Here is a 20,808-nt window from a genome sequence, read left to right on the forward strand (position 1 = left end):
ATCTTTAACTTTCTTGTTAATTAATGTTTAATTTTAAAACATCAGTGTAGTATAATGTGATTTGAGATTTGATTTCATTTATAGAATGAACTTTGCTGGCAATCACAACTTATCAAAGAGCGGTCCATGACCAAAGTGGCTTAGAGACAGGAGACTTCAGGGCCAGGTCCTTGGCCTCTGTTCTTTATTTATATATAACACCTGGGCAATCTTACCCACTCCCATTACTTAAATAACATCCAGTTGCTGCTGGCCTCCAAATCTCTCTCTATCCCCTGGGCTCCAGACCACTGTAACCAACTGCCCACAAAATATCTTCACTTGGATGTCTCATCTCATGTTCAATATGGAACTCACCATCTTCTCAATTGTACACGATTCCCGTATTAGTGGTTCCCAAACACGGGTCCACAGACTGACTGCAAGACTATTATCTGGGGGAACTTATTAAAAATACAGAGTCTTGGCTTCTACTGTGATCTTTTGAATAAGACTCTCTCGGGCTTCCCTGGTGGCGCAGTGGTTGAGAGTCCGCCTGCCGATGCAGGGGACACGGGTTCGTGCCCCGGTCCGGGAGGATCCCGCATGTCGCGGAGCGGCTGGGCCCGTGAGCCATGGCCGCTGAGCCTGTGTGGCCGGAGCCTGTGCTCCGCAACGGGAGAGGCCACAATGGTGAGAGGCCCGTGTGCCGCAAAAACAAAAAACAAAACAAAACAAAAATCTCTCAGCAGGCTTCCCTGGTGGCACAGTGGTTAAGAATCCGCCTGCCAATGCAGGGGACACGGGTTCCTGCCCTGGTCCGGGAAGATCCCACATGCCGTGGAGCAACTAAGCCCGTGCACCACAGCTACTAAGCCTGCACTCTAGAGCCCGTGCTCTGCAACAAGAGAAGCCACCGCAATGAGAAGCCCACACACCGCTATGAAGAGTAGCCCCCGCTCACCGCAACTAGAGAAAGCCCGTGCGCAGCAACGAAGACACAACGCTGCCAAAGATAAATAAAGTAAATAAATTTTTAAAAAAGAATCTCTCAGGGTTTCTACCCTGAGAATCTGAATTTCTAACAAGCTTCCCAGGTAATTCTAATATACCACCAGATTTAGGACGCACTGCCCAATATAGCCATAAGGCAACAGCATCCACCTGGTTGCCCAAGTCAAAAATCAGGTGCCATGATGGAGAGAGGCTTAAAAGGAGAAATACTCCAACAGAATTGGAGCAAACTCTACTCACTCATTTAAGAGGCAAAAATCTATCATCAGCATGTCTTGGCCTACGTTCTCTCATCTTTGTCTCTGTTGATAGAAATTTTATTGCTCTTAAACACCCTGCTTTTCCTTTTCCAGGGACAGAACTATTGAGTGGTAGTCTATGTTTTCCTTTGAGAGTACTTTTAGTTGTAACATTGCGTTCTTTACCTTCTTCATAATTGGTCTTATGCACTGGTGTAGGACAGTAGGGATGAAATTTTTTTTACTCTGGGAAATATTTCTTGGTGCTAAGAATTTAGAGAAATTTTATCTAGATTAGATCTTTTAGGGGCTGACAGACTAGTATATAATAAGGTCCCACAAGATCTCTGGGAATAAATGTCGCTCCAGGCTAGCACTCAAGACAAACATCTCTGAATGGAAGCTGAGGACTTCACTGACTCCTTAAGATTGATTTGAGTGCTCTAAGGCCACCTTGTGCCTGTCCTATCTAGTACTATAAGACATGCTATAGTTGCTTTTATGCAACACTGCCTTACCCATCTAGATGGCAGGCGTCCTGAAGATAGTTGTACTACTCAGATTCTGGGGCATAACTCATGTATCCTGAGGCTGGTTGAGGCCTTAAAGGATCTAGTACAACCTTCAAAGTTCAAGTGAGGCTGGGGACCATCTCTTATGGGTGTTGTAGAGTGGAGTCCTGAAGGAAGCCTTAACTCAATGGCTTCTGAGTCTGTACATCAGAATGGATGAGAAAGGGGCCCTAAAGACAGAAATAGCTTCTCTGAGTGCATCAACTGCGAACGGTGTGATCCTTCAAGGTAGAGGTGCCAGCTGAGTAGCTGGCAGAACCGCTGGCCCCAGGCCCCCTCCTTGTCACACCGCCCTACCTGCCAAGTTATGGCCCCCATGCTGGCTCAGGCAAAGGTGAAGCTAATAGTGTGGATTTTAAGGGAACTCAGACCACTTACAGAAAAATATATACATTTAAACCCATTATCACAAAATCTAGTGTGTCCTAGATTATATGTTTACTTCTTCAAAGACTATTCTGCCAGGTTTTTTTTAAGCAGGCATTTTCCCTTAGAAACGTTTTTTAAAGGTGATGAGATTCTTTTAGGCTCAGATACACCTGGAATCAGAGAGGTTTTGGAGCTTGACTACACCTATAGGACTTGACATCCCTCAGGGGATCTGTGTCCAAGATCCAAACAGCCAACTTGTAAAAGAACTTTTCATTGAAGATTTTTTGTAGAATTCATTATCTGCTGGATCAACAGAAAAGTGGTTGTTTTCATCACTGCAAAAGGACTTCTTATCAGTGTCCAACAAACAGCAAATAAAACAGCAAACGAACAATGCTTGAAGACGAAGCACAAAACCGAATTCTTCTATATTAACCTAAGATACAGGGATAGGCTGCCACGAGAGATAGCAGAACCCCCTTTTCTGGTAATTATTTAAAGGCGACTATATTTGTACCTATTTAGAAGGGTTTAAATGGAACCTGGGTGAAAGAGATATATCCCTTCCCTTCAAGGCCCTTCCAGCCACCCATATCAGCTTTCTGCCTTCTTAGAACCAATATACTCACAAGAATTCCTCCTACACCCCATTTCTATCTGAGCTCCTGATGCAATGCCACACACACACATGCAGAGCCATGGCCCCAACTCTGTGGCCAATATTTGTATTTCCATCCAGATACTTTTGTGATGCTTCATTATGAGGAAATGCTCACCTTTTCAAAGTCCTTGAAAGCTATCAGTGGTGCTGGGAGAGGAGGGGAGTATCTGTCTGCCAGTTGGCTCTCTCCCTGTAGCACTAAGGAGGTTTATAAAGTGCTTGCAAGAGCAGGATTCATTCAATTTGCTCAAAATTTAGGAAGATGGATGTGTAGGAGCATACTGAATTTTTTTGTGCTATCTTTATTGGCAATCTTGTTATAACTTTCAGAAGTCTGAAATTGGAATGTATAATCTAGCCTTCATGAGCTCACGTATTTTGAATCAGTGGAGCTTTTGTAGTTTCTTTAAGTCGTCTTCGGTCAGATTGGTGTGGCTAAGACATAGTGTCTTAATATGTATCAATAGTAGTACTTACAATAACAATTGGGAACCAATGGTCCCCCAATAGAAAGACAGCATGGAGGGAACCCAGGTTCCAGAGTCAGGCATATAGGTAAATACAAGAATAGGGTATATCCTATTGGTTCTGTTTCTCTGGAGAATTCAGGCTAATATACATCCTGGCATCATTATTTCTTAAAGCTCTCTCAGTGGTTGAAATGTTCAGCTAGGGTCGAGACCCTCTGGTCTAGGAGTTCCCTCAGGGGGGTCCATGGATGGCTTTAAAGGGTCTGTGATATCATGGAACTTGTAAACAAAATTTTACACGTATGTTTACATATCTGATCCAACTCCCATCTGGTCCTCAAATGCCTTCCATGACGTTCCTGCAGAATGACTGTTTGCTTTTGTTTAAACATCTCCAGTGATGGGAACCCCGCCTCTTCCCTGAGGAAGCTCCTCTCATCTTAGAATAATTCTAAGAGTCGCTTTGAGGAAACTGTGGCTAAGAAGCTTGATTCTGAATAAAAGAATCACAAAACATTAGTTGGAAGGATACCTCGTGGTCTTCGTGTGCAAAGTCCTCATTTTACAGAGGAAAAACTGAAGCACAGAGAAATTAGGTGTCTTGCTCAAACTAACAAAGTTAACGATAGATGGAGGATGAAAACCCAGGCCCCCCGACCCCCTGCTTCGTTCCCGTCCCTCACTGCTTGCAGCAGAGTCACCTCAAGGCGGTGATCTGTGTGGTACACTCCAGGAGAGCAGGGCTGGGCCTGGCAGAGGGAAGACTCTCATTTCCCCTATACCATAGCATCCTTCTAGAAGGGAGGATTGGAGGACAGGGCCTCCCCACCCTTTCCAGTCCCCACATGGATGGAGGGGAAGGTGTCAGGAAAACCCAGCTTGATGGTCATACTGATGTGGAACCAGGTACCACCTGGGAGACACTGGTCTGTCTTATCTCCCAGAGAGACAGGTGCAGGCACTGAAGGGAAGCATGAACGTGTTCTGCCTCTGGTCCCCTGGACGGCGGTATGTGATAATAAATGAGTGATCTGAATGTTTAAGATCTTCACAGTAGATTTGTAAATATGTATTAAAATTTGAGTGATGTTAAAGAAACATTGACTTGTTTAGGGTGGAATCAGGTTCGTTAATAATTTGGACTCATTACGTTCAATATTACAATATCTTCCATATACTACTGAGTAGCTTAATCTTACTGGGTTGCTTAATATCTCTGAGCCTGGTTGCCTCGTCTATAACTTGAGGTCAATAATATCCAGCTTAGAACCTCAAAGAACTGTTGTATAGAGTGAATTACATAACATATAGAGTAGCTAGCAGAGTGCCTGGCACACAGGATGTGCCCAATAATTGGTGATTGCTATTATTAATAATAAAACAATTATCAAAATGCAAATATTATAATGACCAATTACTCTCATATATGCCTTTTCTCACCACACAACACATCTTTGACGACAGAGGTAATGTCACAGTATATACTGAACTCCTAATCCCTACCCAAAGAGCCTGGCACAAATCTATGGCCATGGTAGTATCAGTAAGAACTTAGGTTGAACTGAGTCAAGTGAACCACTCCTACCGGATTACTCTGCTCTTTCAGGAGTATTTCGGATCCAAGTTCTGCCTCGAGGTTGACGGAGTCAATGCATTCAACAAGGGTATCCTCAGTCACTTCTCCATTGCGGGGGTGCTCCATGGGACCGGGGTCTTTGGGCTGCTCAGTGAGTCCAGTGTCAGCAGTCTCTGCACCCTGAACAGCCGCATTTTCATGTACATCTCCTCTGGGGTCAGCTGGCGTTAGCTCATTTGAAATCGTAGCTGAATCACAGTGCGCTTCTGCATCTTTGGGTAAGGTATCACTATTGGGCATGTTGGTGATTTCTGCTTTGTCTCCAGTGGCTAAGGTATCGTCGCCATCATCAGACATTTTAATATCTGTCAACATGATTACAAACAAACATCTTATGCTTTAATCCGAATTGTTAAACGTTAATTCAAAGCCCTGAATAATTAAGTTAAATCTGGTGGGGGTAACCTTTCTTCTACCAAGAAGAAAGTTTATGTAACCTTGGGGTAGGCTGAATAATGGCCCCCCAAAATATCCATGTCATAATCCTTGGAAGCTGTGAATGTTACCTTATATGGCCAAAAGGACTTTGAAGATATGATTAAATTAAGAAGCTTGGATTATCTGGGTGAGCCCTAAATGAAATCACAAGTGTCCTTATCAGAAAGAGGCAGAGGGAGATTTGACTACAAAGAGGAAAAGGTGATGTGATGATAGAAGCAGAGATTGGAGTGATGCATTCTGAAGATGAAGGAAGGGGCCACAAGCCAAGGTACACTGGTGGCCACTAGAAGCTGAAAAAGTCAAGGAAACCATTCTCCCCTCAGAGACTCCAGAACTATAAGAGAATACATGTGTATTATTATAAACCACTATGTTGGTTGTACTTTGTTACAACAGCAATAAAAAACTAATACAAGCCACCCATGCTCTCTTTAAACTTTCATGGATCTCTTACTTGGCATGAAGAAATAAATATGCATATGGGAACTAAGAGTATTATCTATATCTGTGAAAGTACTTATTTAATATGACTTTATTAATTATATTTTTAGCCATAATGAGAATAAGCATGGAAAATACCTGAGAGCTTATAAAAAATATTTGACATTTGGCTTTGCAATGTGGTCTGAAATTCAAATTGAGAGAGACATACATACACATAAGTGTGCCTTGTTGGGTACCAGCCCATGAAGGCCTGGGCTATATTTGGACAATAGTTTAGATGGAAAAACACAAGGATGAAACAGAAAAAAAAGAAGCCAATATTAAGCCAAATAAGGAATGTAGCCATTACAAAATAACCTACGAAGCAGAAAACTGTTTATGAAGCTTGCAAGTTATTGCTATCATATCGAACAGTGCAGTTCAACAGAACTTTCAGTGATGATGAAAATGTTCTGTATCTGCACTGGCCAATATGGTAGCTAACAGTCACCTGTGGCTATTGAGCACTTAAAATGTGGCTAGGGCAACTGAGGAACTAAGTTTTAATTTTAATTTTAGGGAATTCCCTGGTGGTCCAGTGGTTAGGACTTGGTGCTTTCAGGGCTGTGGGCCTGGGTTCGATCCCTGGTTGGGGAACTAAGGTCCCACAAGCTATGCGGTGCAGCCAAAAAAAAAAATTAATTTTAAATAATGTAAACTTAAATTCACACAGGTATGTGTGGCTAGTGGCTATCTTACTGAATAACACATATCTAGAAGGCTTATTCAAGATGATAATTTTCTTAGTCTAAAATAAAGACACAGTGTTCTCACTATACAGGAAGCCAAGTCTCAGGAAAATCAGTGGGTATTTTTGTTGACCTCAGTGTTTACCAGTTGGTCAAATCTCTGGTCACTGTTAAAACCACAGTATATGGGAAGCCGTTTAACATACTGGCCACATGATGGCACAGACTTAGAACTCACGTGACTATGCCAACCCTCTTGTCCCCTCAAATAGCCATTCCCTAAAGTTGTCTAGCTATTTTCTTTTCTCTTGCTACATTCTCTCCCTTGGTGAATCATATTCCTTTCTCACAGTTTTACACAATTCTATGTTGTGACTCTCAAATATCTACCTCCATTCTATAGAGACAGAAAGTAAATTAGTGGCTTCTAGGGGCTGAAGGGAGGGGAAATGAGTAATGGCTGCTAATGGGTATAGATTTCTTTTGTGGGTGATGAAAATGTCCTAAAACTAGATAGTGGTAATGGCTGTACAATTCTGTGAACATGTTAAAAACCACTGAACTGCACATTTAAAAAGAGTGAAGTTTTAGTATGTGAACTTTGTTATGTATGAATTATATCTCAATACACTGCCATAGAAAAACTTCTACCATTGGATAAGCAGTTCTAATAGTCAGCTGAACATCTTTCTGTCCCAAAGGAAACCTTGTCTTGCCATTAATTCTAGATCTTCACTTTGACCTTTGTGTTTCTTTTAATGGCACCTAGATTTCTCCAATAACCCAGGCTTAAAATCTCAGAGCTGTCATTGACCAAACCTTCACTTTCTCAAGAATATATAATATCAATAGCTATCATTTACTGAGTGCCTATTAAATCCAAGCTCTTTAAATGTGCTATCTCCTGTGAGTTAGTTACGACGAGCCTCATTTTACAGATGAGGCAACTGATGCTCAGAGGTCACACTTAAAGGAACAGTGGCAGATTTGAGATTTGAACCCACGTCTGACTTTGAGATTAAGCCACGTCAGAGCCCTATCTGCAATGCCACTTGCCTCTTCTCTTACATTCAACCAGTGCTCAAATCCTAGAGGCTCTTTATTCAGAATCCATATCCTCTCTTTGACTTCTATTTTCCCTGCCATCACCTTCAATCAGGTCCTCAATTTGATTCATGTTGATGATTTCAATATCGGGTTCACCTCTCCACTGTTCTCCCTTTCACTTCCCCATCCTTCCCCACCCTTTACCTCACTGCTTTAATTACATCACCTCCTGCTCAGACATCCTCAGGGGCTTCCCACTTCCTATTGAGATGAAGCTACATCCTTCAGCTGCCATCCAAGGACCTCTGTGCTCTGATCCCACTAGGTTTACCTCCCACGATGCCCTTCCAAATCCTTAAGTGAGACAACATAAGTATGTGAAAAATGCCTGACATTCACAAAAGAACCTCAGGTGGCTGTTGGTTCAGTATGTTGTTTTAACATATTTAAGGCCCATTTAAAATAACCACCTCCTCTATTTTTGTTCTTCCCAACTGGATATAATTTTTCTTCCTCTGAACTTCCCAGAGTGCTTTGCATCTGTCTCACTTTGGAGGGTTACAATCGTCTTTGATCAGTCGTTTGAGTGTTTTCCTACTATACTGTAAATTCTATGAAGACAAGGATCTTCCTTGTCTTCATATTTTATATAGCACTTAACATGGTTTCTTGAACATAGTGGAAAGCTCAACAAATATGTGTGTTGAGTTGTATTAATATTTTTGTGGAGATTTAAAATTAAAGTGTAATTTGGAATGAAAGCAAGCAGAAAATGTCTTTACCCCATTCACTACTCAGGAGTTATCTTACAGCAAGTGGTTCCAAATGACCCATATTGTCTTTCCTTTGTTCCTTCACCTCCCAGATAACTGAGTTAGAATGTCTCTTTTTAAACAAAAATACTTGAATTCTCTGATAACACACCTTTAAACAAGTCTACAGATGGGAAAGGCAAATAATGCATATTTCCTTTTAGGTGGGATATTAAATTTCAGATATTTAAGGTTGGATATGGTCTGTCAATGAGTATGGTCAATGCCTAGATGAAATAGTAAAGAGTGAAAAAGGCCACTGTACAGAAAAGGAGTAGTTACTGTGGTTCATGGGAGGGGGATGAGATTGAGGGAGGGTACTTGAAAAGCTATCATCACATGGAAACTTATAAAATCTTTATGAAAACCTTGAGTCAGGACTGGCCTAGGAGAGGGGCTGCCAAACTACAGCCTGCTGGCTAAATTTGCCTTCCCTCTGTTTTGGTAAATAAAATTTTATTGGAACACAGACATGCTCATTTGTTTATGTACTGTCTATGGCTTCTCTAGTACACGAGCGGAGTTGAATAGCTGCAACAGAGACCATATGGCCCACAAAATTGCAAAGCCTAAAATATTTATTAGCTGGCCGTTTATAGAAAATGTTTGCTAACCCATGGTCTAGGACATTGCTTGACGGCCATGGCCTAGAGTTCTCTGTCCTAATTTGCCCTAACCCCGCCTGGGTCCTAGGGGCACAACCATAAGGAGAATGGGTCCATATTGGACATCACTTATATTCCCATTTTTCTGTTCATCAACAGCTGGTCATAGGCACTGTCTGATATCTTAATTTCTTTGTAAGATAATTTGAAAATCCTTATTAATCTGGATTATTAAGAAGTTCCAAGCTATTTCACTTCTCTATAAGCAGGAACATGAGAATAAACCTGGTTATGATAAACATTCATGGGTGAATAAAAACCATTATAAACACTTTGTTGTATCTGCTTCACCCTCAATTGCTGTGATACTGTTCCCAGTGCTAAAATATTTCAGCACATACCATGTGACATCTATGTGAGTTAGCTGTATTTTATGCCCTGAGGGTAGCTGGCTAACATTTGAAGTGCCCTATTCAGGAATATACTCTCCAGGGTCTTTACTTACTTAGCATTTCAGATTCTGTAATGAAGTGTTCACCTTTTGAGAGGGTTCAATTATCCCTCTCTCTGATCGCTATTTATCAGGGGGTACTACTTATCCTAAGGGGTATTAAAAGCATTTTTCACTGATAAAATGGAAATAGTGCTTAAAGTGGATTGGCAAGAAATTATGCACAAGTGCTTTCAGCTCTTCCATTTCCAGGGCAGAAGATTATATTCAGTCCAGCAGCTATTGAACTTTGCAGTAGAGTTTTTCTAGTTCTTCTGCTAATTGCAGGAGAACATCAAAGCCTGATTACAAGGTTAGCTGAGTCCTGCCACCAGAGCAGTCCTAAAAGCAAAGAGAGCTAGGACTTCATCAACCTACAAGAACAAGCTACATAACTGAGCCTGGTCGCTAATATACATGTGAGTGTGAGGCAGAACTCCATCTGAGAGGTGGATTCATAGTACAATCAGTCTTGGTAGGGATGTTGCACAGAGGAGCCCTACAGCCCTCATCCGTCTCTGATGGCCAAACTGCCCTAAGTCAGCTCACCTCAACTGTGGAAAAATTATCGAACAAAACCTCTCTTCCCTGCAGCTGCTCTGTATTCAAGCAACAACATGAAGCCATTCCTTCAGAAACACGCCCAAAGTTCATCTATCAGGTGCTGAACCAATACTGTTAGGAAATATTTATAGACAACTTATAAATTTCAGAAAGACTATATTTTTACATCTGTTCAAATAATGAAAATGGTCACCATAATATTCAGCCCTACTTTAACTTCTAATTGTACATGAACTTCTGCCTGTTACAGGTCCACATTTTCCCTAAACCAAAACCAAAAAAGAATCCCCTCCCAAACCTTTTTTGTCCTGGTAGACCTTTGTCTACTCTGGATGTTATTATGACAGGAGACATGTAATCTTTTTTAAGGCGGTGCCCTTTTGTCTGAAGCCATTAGAAATTGTGTGTTCTAAAGACACAGCTGTTTCTATGCAGTGACTGTTGGTGTCCAGAAGGACCACAGCTGTGATACATGCTCTTTCCTGGGACAGCCCCCATCTCTGCCTGGACGCCCCAGAAGCAGTCAGACTTAAAATCTCCTGATTTATGGTTTGGAATGTTGATCGCTGCAGCCACGTCCTGTGGCTTTGATGCTAGGGAGCCTCAACCCACAGAAACAAGGAGGCTTCTTCAGTAAATTCCAAGGAGAAGAAGAGTGGCATATAAAGAAGCCTTTATGGGCTGGGAATAAGTTAGTTTTTCATGAGTAAATTCATTCATCACCTAAAATGCTCCCAGAACTATGCTAGGTATTGGAGCAGCAACATCATAGCTCCAAAAATAAGTTTAAAACGGAAGACATGGTTACTATCCTTCAGAAAACAAATAATCTGTTTTCATTTTATTCCTGGTCAGTGAAGGCCCAGGAAACTATTGCATCTAACATGAAATGGTTAAGTGATGATGCAAAACAGCACATCAAAGCAGGGAAAGATGTGCCTGAACAAGACTGATCTCATACATGGGAGAACCTTGATAGGGGCTTTGATAGTTATTCAGGCATGATGGGATAAGAGTATGTGCAAATGCCCAAGAATGAATCTAGATATTCAGAACAGAGGCTGTGTGGCTGGACCAAGAGCGATATGGAGGAACAGCGAGGGATGGGAGGGATGGATGCTGAGGTGCAAAGAGCCATGCTCTGGTCCCACCATCCCTCTGTGGGCGTACAGCTCATTCTTGTTGTTGTTCCTCACTCCCTCCTACGTAGAGTAAGGCTGGACAAAATGATCTGGATACTTTGTTCCCCAACACCAGACTGCAGGACTGGAACCAGTCCATGATGACAGAGAAGAATGAGGACAAGATAGCGAGTTTTTCATCAATCTAAATTTATTAAATGTAAAGCACTGCCTTCATCTTGCAAGTTTAGCCTTCGTGCTTTTCCTGGTATTAAAATGTCTTTCATTTTACGAAATAGTGGTGTAGTGCATGGATTTTTTTTTAATGATCTCACTTGGCAAAATAAGAATTTGGTAATACCATACCCTGTGTGAAATCACTGCTCCCAATTTCAAAAAGTGCCAGTAAGTGAAAGACCAGGAACAAAAACTGTGGATGACAGGCTCTTAACCAGGTTGCAAGAGTTTCTACGGTGCTTGACAAGTACACGTGCCCAGAGCCCAGTCTCTTTTTCCTCCCGTCCGGCCTCCACGTGTCTGCCAGGTAATTTTATGAAACACGGAGAGGACCTACCTGCTCCCCTGTTTAAAAACCATTAGGTTTAAACACCTTTGCACGGCATCCGTGGCCCCGCACAATCCAGCTCCAATCTCTCTATTCGCTTCTGTAACTCTCAACACACCCGACACTCTTCCCTCACCAGATGCTCCATCACTGCCGGCACAGCTCATAAACATCCCCACCTCTGCTTATGCTGGTTTCTCTGCCCAGGATGCCCTGTCTCCAACTGCCTGGCAAGTTCCTATTTGTTTCTCAATGTGTAATGTCACTGTTTACTTTGAAATTTTCCTGAATTTGTCCCACTCCTTCCAAAGAATGAATTACTCTCTCTTCCATGTTTTTCATGATACCTTGCATGGACTTCTATGGCATTTATAAGGAATATTTATTTCTCTGTCATTCTCTCCTCCAGAACTGTGACCAACAAGCACATAGTTTGGCTTTGGACCCTCTAATATTTACTGAACTGAAATATATTGTTTCATATTGATTAAAAAGAAACAACGTTCCGTATAAGCCTGGTCTTATTATTATTTTTTTCAAACTGAATCCTGCTTTAATTGAAGCTTGTGGAGTATAAAGTCCTACAGAAACATTACAGAGAATCTTCTGGAAAACAGGAGTGACGACAACCCCTGTGGAGAGGCAGATGAGAGTAATTCATAGCTCACCAAGGCCTCCCTGTATCGAGATCCCAGAGTACCCAGAAGATCTCTTCACCATCTCAGTCCTGTAACCCTGGTCTTATAAATAAATGGCTGCTTATATGGTCTGAATCCCTGAGATTCAGCAAGGTCCCTCCCTACCCTCAAATTCCTTCTGCACTGGCTCCGTGGAGCCTCAAATTCCACCCTGAAAGTTTCCTTCTTTTGCTTAAAGCTTATGATGTAAGGAGTTTATCAGTCTTTCCTGAGCTCAGGTTTTGATGGAGAAAGGAAGGAGAGAGCAGGGAATGGATATGGGTGAGGTAGGAAAGGAGCACTAGGCGGAAAAGAAGGCAGAGAGAGGCCTCTGAGGAGTAAGCCTGCCTCATTCTCAGTTTCCTCAGGTTGGCTGAGGTCTTCTGGAGTTCAAGAGACATTGATTTTAAAAAGCTACCTGCCTGACTCTCTCCGTGTTTAGGATGGGAATTGATAGGATCGGTAGGACAGAGATCACTCTTAAGATGATACAGAGAGGTCTCCTACTCTAGGAAAGGGCAGTGAAGTTTAGGCGCCTGATCTGAGATGGCTGGAAATACTCACCAGATTCCAGGGAAGAAGATGAGCCAACTGGGTGGGCAGGTGGGGGGGCTGGGGAGCTGGCGTAGGGAGTAGGACTCAACCTGGGAGCTGTGAATGGAGGTGCTGCTGGCTTAGGGTGTTGGCTGGGGTGGAAGAGCCAGCACGGCCGGCGTCTGCAGGGGGAGAGATGATGAGCTTGGGTGGGAGGTCAAGGCCTGAGCTCAGTTTTCCGAGGCCAAGGGCAGCGAACCCCAGGATGGGACTTGCTTCCTCTGTGTCCCGCGCTGCGGAGACCCCGCAGCCTACCTCTCAGTCGAACCTAGGACCTTGGGGAAACTTTTTCCGACTTGCATGGTGCTGGACAGGATACTTCGGGAGCACAAGACAGGCTCCGCAGAGGTTCTCGCCGGCCGAGGGGGCAGAGCCAGAGTGCGGGCGTGTGGGTGTGTGCATGAGCGTGGACCCGGAGCGACACACACTCACACACACACACTCACACGCCCGCACCCACGCAGGGCCCTCGGCCGCAACGCTCGCGCCGCCCGGGACCCTCACCCAAGGCCGGTCCTCCGGGTCCTGCGCCCCGTGCCAAGCCCCTGCCGACTCCGGGAACAGGACAAGCAGCGACGGCAGGGTCTCCCCACCACCCCGCGGCGGCTGTCCCCGCATCCACCCCACCCCCCCATCTGCCCGCCCGGGGAAGGGGATGACGGCGAGAGTTACCCAGGGCTCTTACCGCTCAGGCGGCCGAGTGCGCGCGGGAGCGCCCGCCGGGTCCCGCCCCGCCACGTCGGCAGGGCTGGCGGGGACGCGGCCTGAGGGCGGGCCAGGAGGGGGACGGGCGCTGACGAGCCGAGCTGCCCCGCCCCGCGGCCCCGACAGGGCCCCGCCCCCCGTGACCCCGCCCCAGCCCAGAGCGCGGCGGAAGCCCCGGGCACCTCTTTCCTCAGGCCGCGGGCGCGCTTCCGACCAAGCTTGGGGAACTTGGCTTTTCTGGCTTTGCGCCTCCGGGTGAACTGGAGGGGCGCCCACCCCCACCCAGGGCGGGACTCGGGGTTCTCCGGATCCCTTTCCTTCCTTTAAAAGCGCCCAGGAAACACCGCAGACAGTTTCACCGAGAAGGGGCCGCTCAAGTTCAGTAAGAGTTTGCGATCCCCTGGTGGTGCTTTAAACAGCTTTGTCTTACTCTGTTTGTGGGAGTGTAATTTGATTTAAAACCAATCAACCGAATAAAAATACTTTCTAGAAGGCCAGTTTAGAAATGCGGATCAAAATTCAAATGTATTAGCTTTGGCCCAGGAATTCCACATCTGCGAATTGTACTAAGTAAACAGTCAAATGTACAAATATGTATGTCCAAGGATGTTTATTGTGGTTGTTTATGCCGGGGAAAATAACGCGGAAATAATCTGTCCCCCAGTAAAAAGATTGGTGAAGTAAACTATGGTAACTTCAAGCAATCGGACATGCTGTAGTCATTAATTATAACTGTACGTCCAATTTGTTGATATGGAAGGAAGGCGGCCCATAGCCGAATATTAAGTTGAGAGCAAGGGAAGCTTACAAAAGTGTGTATATAGTATAAACCTATTCTTGTGAATATGTATTGTAATTTTTTGTATAAAGTTTAGGGAAAATTTAATTTTAAAAACAGTGATTCTTTCTGAGTTCTGCCATTGTGAGTGTTAGCAAATTGTATTCCAGGTGTGACAGGTGTGTTTTGGTGTACCACAGACACAAACACCATTGCCTGTGACTTCTGTGCCTGCCTAGGGCATAGCAAATACCTTTGCCACACCTGCCCCTCCTTGCCCTGCTGAAAGGCAACAGCCCAATCAGGCATTCCTCCCTTTGTGGTTTTTTGTTTTTTTTTTTTTGCGGTACGCGAGCCTCTCACTGTTGTGGCCTCTCCCATTACGGAGCACAGGCTCCAGATGGGCAGGCTCAGCGGCCATGGCTCACGGGCCCAGCCGCTCTGTAGCATGTGGGATCTTCCCAGACCGGGGCACGAACCCGTGTCCCCTGCATTGGCAAGCGGACTCTCAACCACTGTGCCACCAGGGAAATCCCCTCCCCTTGTTTTTAAATTTAATTTAAATTTAAATTTTATATTGGAGTACAGTTGATTAACAATGTTGTGTTAGTTTCAGTTGTACATATACATGTATCTATTCTTTTTCAAATTCTTTTCCCATTTAGGTTATTACAGAATATTGAGCAGAGTTCCCTGTGCTATGCAGTAGGTCCTTGCTGGTTATCTATTTTAAATATAGCAGTGTGTACATGTCAATCCCAAACTCCTGATGTATCTCCCACCACTCTTCCCCCATGGTAACCATAAGTTCGTTCTCTAAGTCTGTGAGTCTGTTTCTGTTTTTTAAATAACTTCACTTGTATCATTTTTTTTAAGATTCCATATATAAGCAATATCATATTTGTCTTTCTCTTACTTCACTTAGTATGATACTCTCCAGGTCCATCCATGTTGCTGCAAATGGCATTATTTCATTCTTTCTAATGGCTGAGTAATATTCCATTGTATATATGTACCACATCTTCTTTATCCATTCAACTGTTGTTGGACATTTGGGTTGTTTCCATGTCTTGGCTCTTGTAAATAATGTTGCTATGAACATTGGGGTGCATGTATTTTTTTTGAATTAGAGTTTTCTATGAATATATGCAAAAGAATGGGATTGCTGGATCATATGGTAACTCTATTTTTAGTTTTTTAAGGAACCTCCATACTGTTTTCCATAGTGGCTGCACCAATTTACATTCCCACTAACAGTGTAGAAGGGTTTCCTTTTATCCACACCCTCTCCAGCATTTATTATCTTTAGATTTTTAACACCATTCTGACTGGTGTGAGGTGATATCTAGTTGTAGTTTTGATTTGCATTTCTCTAATAATTAGTGATGTTGAGCATCTTTTCATGTGCCTCTTGGTCATCTGTATGTCTTCTTTGGAGAAATGTCTATTTAGGTCTTCTGCTAAGTTTTTGACTGGGTTGTTTGTTTTTTTGATATTGAGGCATATGAACTGTTTGTAAATTTTGGAGACTAGTCCCTTGTTGGTTGTATCATTTGCACATATTTTCTCCCATTCTGTGGGTTGTCTTTTCATTTTGTTTATGGTTTCCTTTGCTGTGCAAAAGCTTTTAAGTTTAACTAGTTCCCATTTGTTTATTTTTGTTTTTATTTCCATTACTCTAGGAGATGGCTTGAAAAAGATATTGCTGCGATTTATGTCAAAGTGTTCTGCCTATGTTTTCCTCTAAGAGTTTTATAGTATCTGGCCTTACATTTAGGTTTTTAATCCATTTTGAGCTTATTTTTGTGTATGGTGTTAAAGAATGTTCTAATTTCTTTTTTTATTTTACATGTAGCTGTTCAATTTTCCCAGCACCATTTATTGAAGAGACTGTCTTTCCTCCATTGTATAGTCTTACCTCCTTTGTTGTAGATTAATTGGCCATAGGTGAGTGGGTTTATTACTGGGCTTTCTATCCTGTTCCATTGATGTATATTTCTGTTTTTGTGCCAGTACCATACTGTTTTGATGACTATAGCTTTGTAGTATAGTCTGAAGTCAGGGAGCCTAATTCCTCCAGCTCTGTTTATCTTTCTCAAAATTGCTTTGGCTATTCAGGGCCTTCTGTGTCTCCATACAAATTTTAAAATTTTTTTGTTCTAGATCTGTGAAAAATGCCATTGGTAATTTTATAGGGATAATATTGAATCTGTAGATTGCCTTGGATAGTATAGTCATTTTGACAATATTGATTCTTCCAATCAATGGTATATACAACATGGTATATCTTTCTATCTGTTTGTGTCATCTTCGATTTCTTTCATCAGTTTTATAGTTTTAGGAGTACAGGTCTTTTGTCTCCTTAGGTAGGTTTATCCAGTTTTCTTTCTCCTTTGACTCAAACTGTATCTTTACAATAAGAGACTATCAATCAATCAACAGATTTTGTTGCCAACTGCTAATTATGCCCTTTTACTCAAATGTTGCTGCTTCAAGCCCACCTGGTTTATTTCAAAACTTTAATTTTTGGCAATGTAAGCAATTTTTATTTAAAAAACTCAGGAGTAGTTAAAATATATAGAAAACTAGAGAATAATATTGAGACAGGCTGGGACCTGGGACCTGGGACCCTTTCCTGCACTGCTTGCACCTGGACACATGTCTCCTCAAGCAACAGAATACAAAGAAACTATGAGGGACTAAAGATAGCTGCATGCATGTGCAGTTGGGGCAAAATATGAACAATAAGATACAAAAAAGCCAAAACCCAACTGCCACTTTTGAAGTGCCAGGAGCAAAAGCAGGGTCCTGAGCATGATCCCTGCATGCAGCACCACCAAGGGGGTAGGAAAATGACCTAAGCCACCCTCCAGCCCAACCCACCAATCTGCCCTCACCCTCACCCCATTTAAGGGACCAGCTCACCCACCTTGGGGATCGAGCAAGGGCACCTGTTACTTGTTTTCAATCCCTCGTGCTGCAGCACGAGTCCTCATAAAGCCTTGCCTGAATTCCTCGTCTGGCCTCTTAGCAATTTCTATTGATTAAAGAGTCCAAGAACCCAGGTTGGGAACAATATGACAAATACTTATGTGTGTGAAGAAAAGTAGAGAATGGTATGAAAATATGTAGATTTAACAAATTTTATTTTTTGCCACATTTATTTTACAACCTTCTTTTAAAAAGAAAAAAGTTACAGATATGTTTGAAACCCTGTTCCTCCTAGTCTCCACCTTCTCCAGAGGTAACGGTAACGAGTGTCCTGAGGTTGTTGTGCATCCTTCCCACCCATAGTTCTATTACATTTGACTGCACATATCCTCATTCATCAACACTATATAAAATTGTTTTTCAGTGTTTTAAAATGTTATAAATAACATCCTGTACACTTATTTACTCAACATTATATTTTTGAGAATCATTCATATTCATACATGTAGCTCCAGTACATGCATTTTTAAGTCTTCATGGGATTCCATTGTATGAATGTGCCACAATATATCCATTCCCCACACAATGGACATTTAATGTGTTTCATGTTTCACTATTACATGTTGTTACATGTGCTGAATGCCAATATAGTGCTATCTACTATATTGCATATAGAGCTGCAATGGTCAACTTTGTATATGTTTTCTTGTATCCCAGGCTAGAAATGGAATAGCCAGTTGACCATCACTAGATATTATGAAATCGTTCTACACTGTGGTCCCAACCATTCATTAAACAAAAATTTTTTTTTTTTTTTTGATTTTTTCTTTGCTGTACGTGGGCCTCTCACTGTTATGGCCCCTCCCGTTGCGGAGCACAGGCTCCGGACGCGCAGGCTCAGCGGCCATGGCTCACGGGCCCAGCCGCTCTGCGGCATGTGGGATCTTCTCGGACCAGGGCACGAACCCGTGTGCCCTGCATCGGCAGGTGGACTCTCAACCACTGCGCCACCAGGGAAGCCCCTAAACAAAATTTTTTTGAGAGTGTGCTACGTACCTAAAACTGATCTAGGTACTAAGGATGATATAAGGAGCAGAGCAAAGTCCTGCCCTCCAAGAATTTATATTCTGTCGCAAGGCAGATAGACCCTAACTAGATAATGTGCAAGGTGGTGGAATAAAGCAGAATATAGTCTATAGGGTCTAGGGAATGATGGGTGGGAGCAGCTGTGGTCAGGGAAGGCCCTGCAGATAAAGCGGCACTTCAGTGTAGACTTTAAGGAAGTGAGGGAGTGAACAACGGTGATATGTGGGGACAGTTTCAGGCAGGGGGAACGGCAGGAGCAGTGTGGGAGCATGCTTGGTGTGCTCACAGCATGGTAAGATTGCCAGTGTGGCTGGAGCAGAGGGAGGATGGGGCAGAGTGGAAGGAAATGAGGCCACAGAGGCACTGAAGACTGAGAGATGGGGCAGACCAGGCAGTGCCTTGCAAACCATGGTAGGGATTTGGCTTATGCTTTGAGTGGCAAGGGAATCCTTACAGCTTTTGAGTAGGAGTGTGCCATGATTTTAATTGGGTTGGGATGGGGTTGGGGGGGATGGAGGGAAAGGTAGAGCCAGATAGACCAATTAGGGGTCCACTGCAGTTACCCACGTGAGGGAATTGATGGTTTGGCCACGTGGGAGTGGTAGAGGGCATGAGAGCGATTTTGCTTGTGGATATATTTTAAAGAAAAACTCAACAAAATTTGCTCATGGATTGGGTGTGGAGTTTGAGCGAAAAGAAAGAAGTCTCAAATTACTCCAAGGAATTTAGCCTGCAAGAATAGAAGTATCATTTACTGAGATGAGGAAGGATGCAAAAGGGACAGGTTTGGGGTTTGAGGTAGATGGTGGATGGACCTAGAGGTTATCATACTAAGTGAAGTAAGTTAGGAAGAGAAGGACAGATACCATATGATATCACTTATATGTGCCATCTAAAATATGATACAGATGAACTTATTTATGAAACAGAAACAGACTCACAGACACAGAAAACAAATTTATGTTACCAAAGGGGAAAGGGGGTGGGGGAGGGATAAATTAGGAGTTATATAAAATAGGTAAACACAAGTCCTACTGTATAGCACAGGGAACTGTATTCATTATCCTGTAATAAACCATAATGGAAAAGAATATGAAAGAGAATATATATATATATATATATAGAGAGAGAGAGAGAGAGAGAGAGAGAGAGGGAGAGAGAGAGAGGATTTGAGAAGATGGGAGGAGAATAATTGCAGTTAGTGAGTAAAACAACTTTTTCAAGGATTTTTAGTGTAAAGAGGAGCAGAGAGGAAGAGGTTGTGGGTTCAGAGGAGGGTTTTGTTTTTTACTATGAGAGAAATTGTAGCATTATATGCTAATTGGAATCATACATCAGAGCAAAAAAAAATGATGATGCAATGTAGAGAGGATAATTGTAAAGGGATTTCCTTGAGTAGATAAGCAGGAGTGAGGTTCAGTGCTTAATGGGGAGGAATTGGCTCGACACAGAGAGTTCATTCAGGAGAACAGAGGAAAGCACAGATAGAACAGGGACAAGTAGGCACTAGTAGAATTTTGGAGGGAAGATGTGGAAATGCTCTTCTGGCTGCATTTATTTTCTTCCTGAAAAATGAAGCATCAGCAGCTGAAAGTGAGGAAGGAAAGGAGGTGTTGGAAGCATAAGAGGAGGATGTGTAGGACTGTGAGAGTGAATGGGCTAAGGAAGGGGAGCAAAAAGGATAGTAGAATGGCTTCTCCCTCTTGAGGTTGGGATCCAGTCATGAATTTCAAGTGAGACAGTCAGCATGGGTGTGTATTTTCTCCAACTATGTTCAGCTGGTCAGGCTCAATATAGTCCAGTGGCGAGTTGGATTTAACCTGGGTTGAGGAGAGAGGAGTAAGGTAGCTGAGGGTGAATTCAGAGAGATGATTAAAAGGGTGGACCATGATCTTTCAGTCCAGTGCAGTGGGACTGGGGAATTGATGGCATCTGAGAGAAAGAGAGGCGCTAGTTGAAAAGCGGGATGCTGGCAAGAGAGGTTATGGAGAGAGCACAGCCATTGGTAATAATAATATGTAGGGTACAATAAGGGAATGCATGGCTGAGGTAGGTTTCAGGACAAGCTCATTAGAAGAGAGAATATCAAAGAACTAAGAAGCCAGGGGAATGAAAGAATCTCTACATAGCTACTGAAATCACTAGAAATATGACAGTGGTGATGTTAGACTCAGACAGTGAATGGTGCAAAAATACTCAATGAATGAGGGAGTGATGGGCCTGTGGATGACTGCAACCAGGAGGGGTAGGTTTCAAGGGTTGGAGGGAAGAACAGTG

At 43.0% G+C, this 20,808-nt stretch overlaps 2 protein-coding genes across 6 annotated transcripts in view; one reads left to right on the forward strand and one right to left on the reverse strand.

Annotated features, from left to right (window-relative positions):
• The window catches only part of FAM114A1 (family with sequence similarity 114 member A1), a 60,167-nt gene extending 46,336 nt beyond the window's left edge, over positions 1–13,831 (reverse strand). For 2 of the 4 annotated variants that reach the window (XM_033421656.2, XM_049709044.1), the window contains exons 1-3: positions 13,287–13,301; positions 13,002–13,153; positions 4,893–5,248 (exon numbers count right to left, since the gene is read on the reverse strand). In XM_033421656.2, coding sequence (XP_033277547.1) covers positions 4,893–5,240 — 348 coding nt within the window. In that variant the 5' untranslated portion in view covers positions 5,241–5,248; positions 13,002–13,153; positions 13,287–13,301. Of the gene's footprint in view, positions 1–4,892; positions 5,249–13,001; positions 13,154–13,286; positions 13,302–13,716 lie in introns of those variants that run through there. The other 2 variants (XM_004266236.4, XM_033421657.2) reach the window with 2 other exon arrangements.
• Positions 13,832–13,927: 96 nt separating this feature from the next.
• The window catches only part of TLR1 (toll like receptor 1), a 43,867-nt gene continuing 36,986 nt past the window's right edge, over positions 13,928–20,808 (forward strand). For both annotated transcript variants that reach the window (XM_049708995.1, XM_033421654.2), the window contains exon 1: positions 13,928–14,118. The gene's annotated coding sequence lies outside the window, so the exon portion shown is untranslated. The remainder of the gene's footprint in view (positions 14,119–20,808) is intronic.

Source organism: Orcinus orca, chromosome 4 (genome assembly GCF_937001465.1).
Source record: "Orcinus orca chromosome 4, mOrcOrc1.1, whole genome shotgun sequence".
Classification (NCBI taxonomy): Eukaryota; Metazoa; Chordata; class Mammalia; order Artiodactyla; family Delphinidae; genus Orcinus; species Orcinus orca.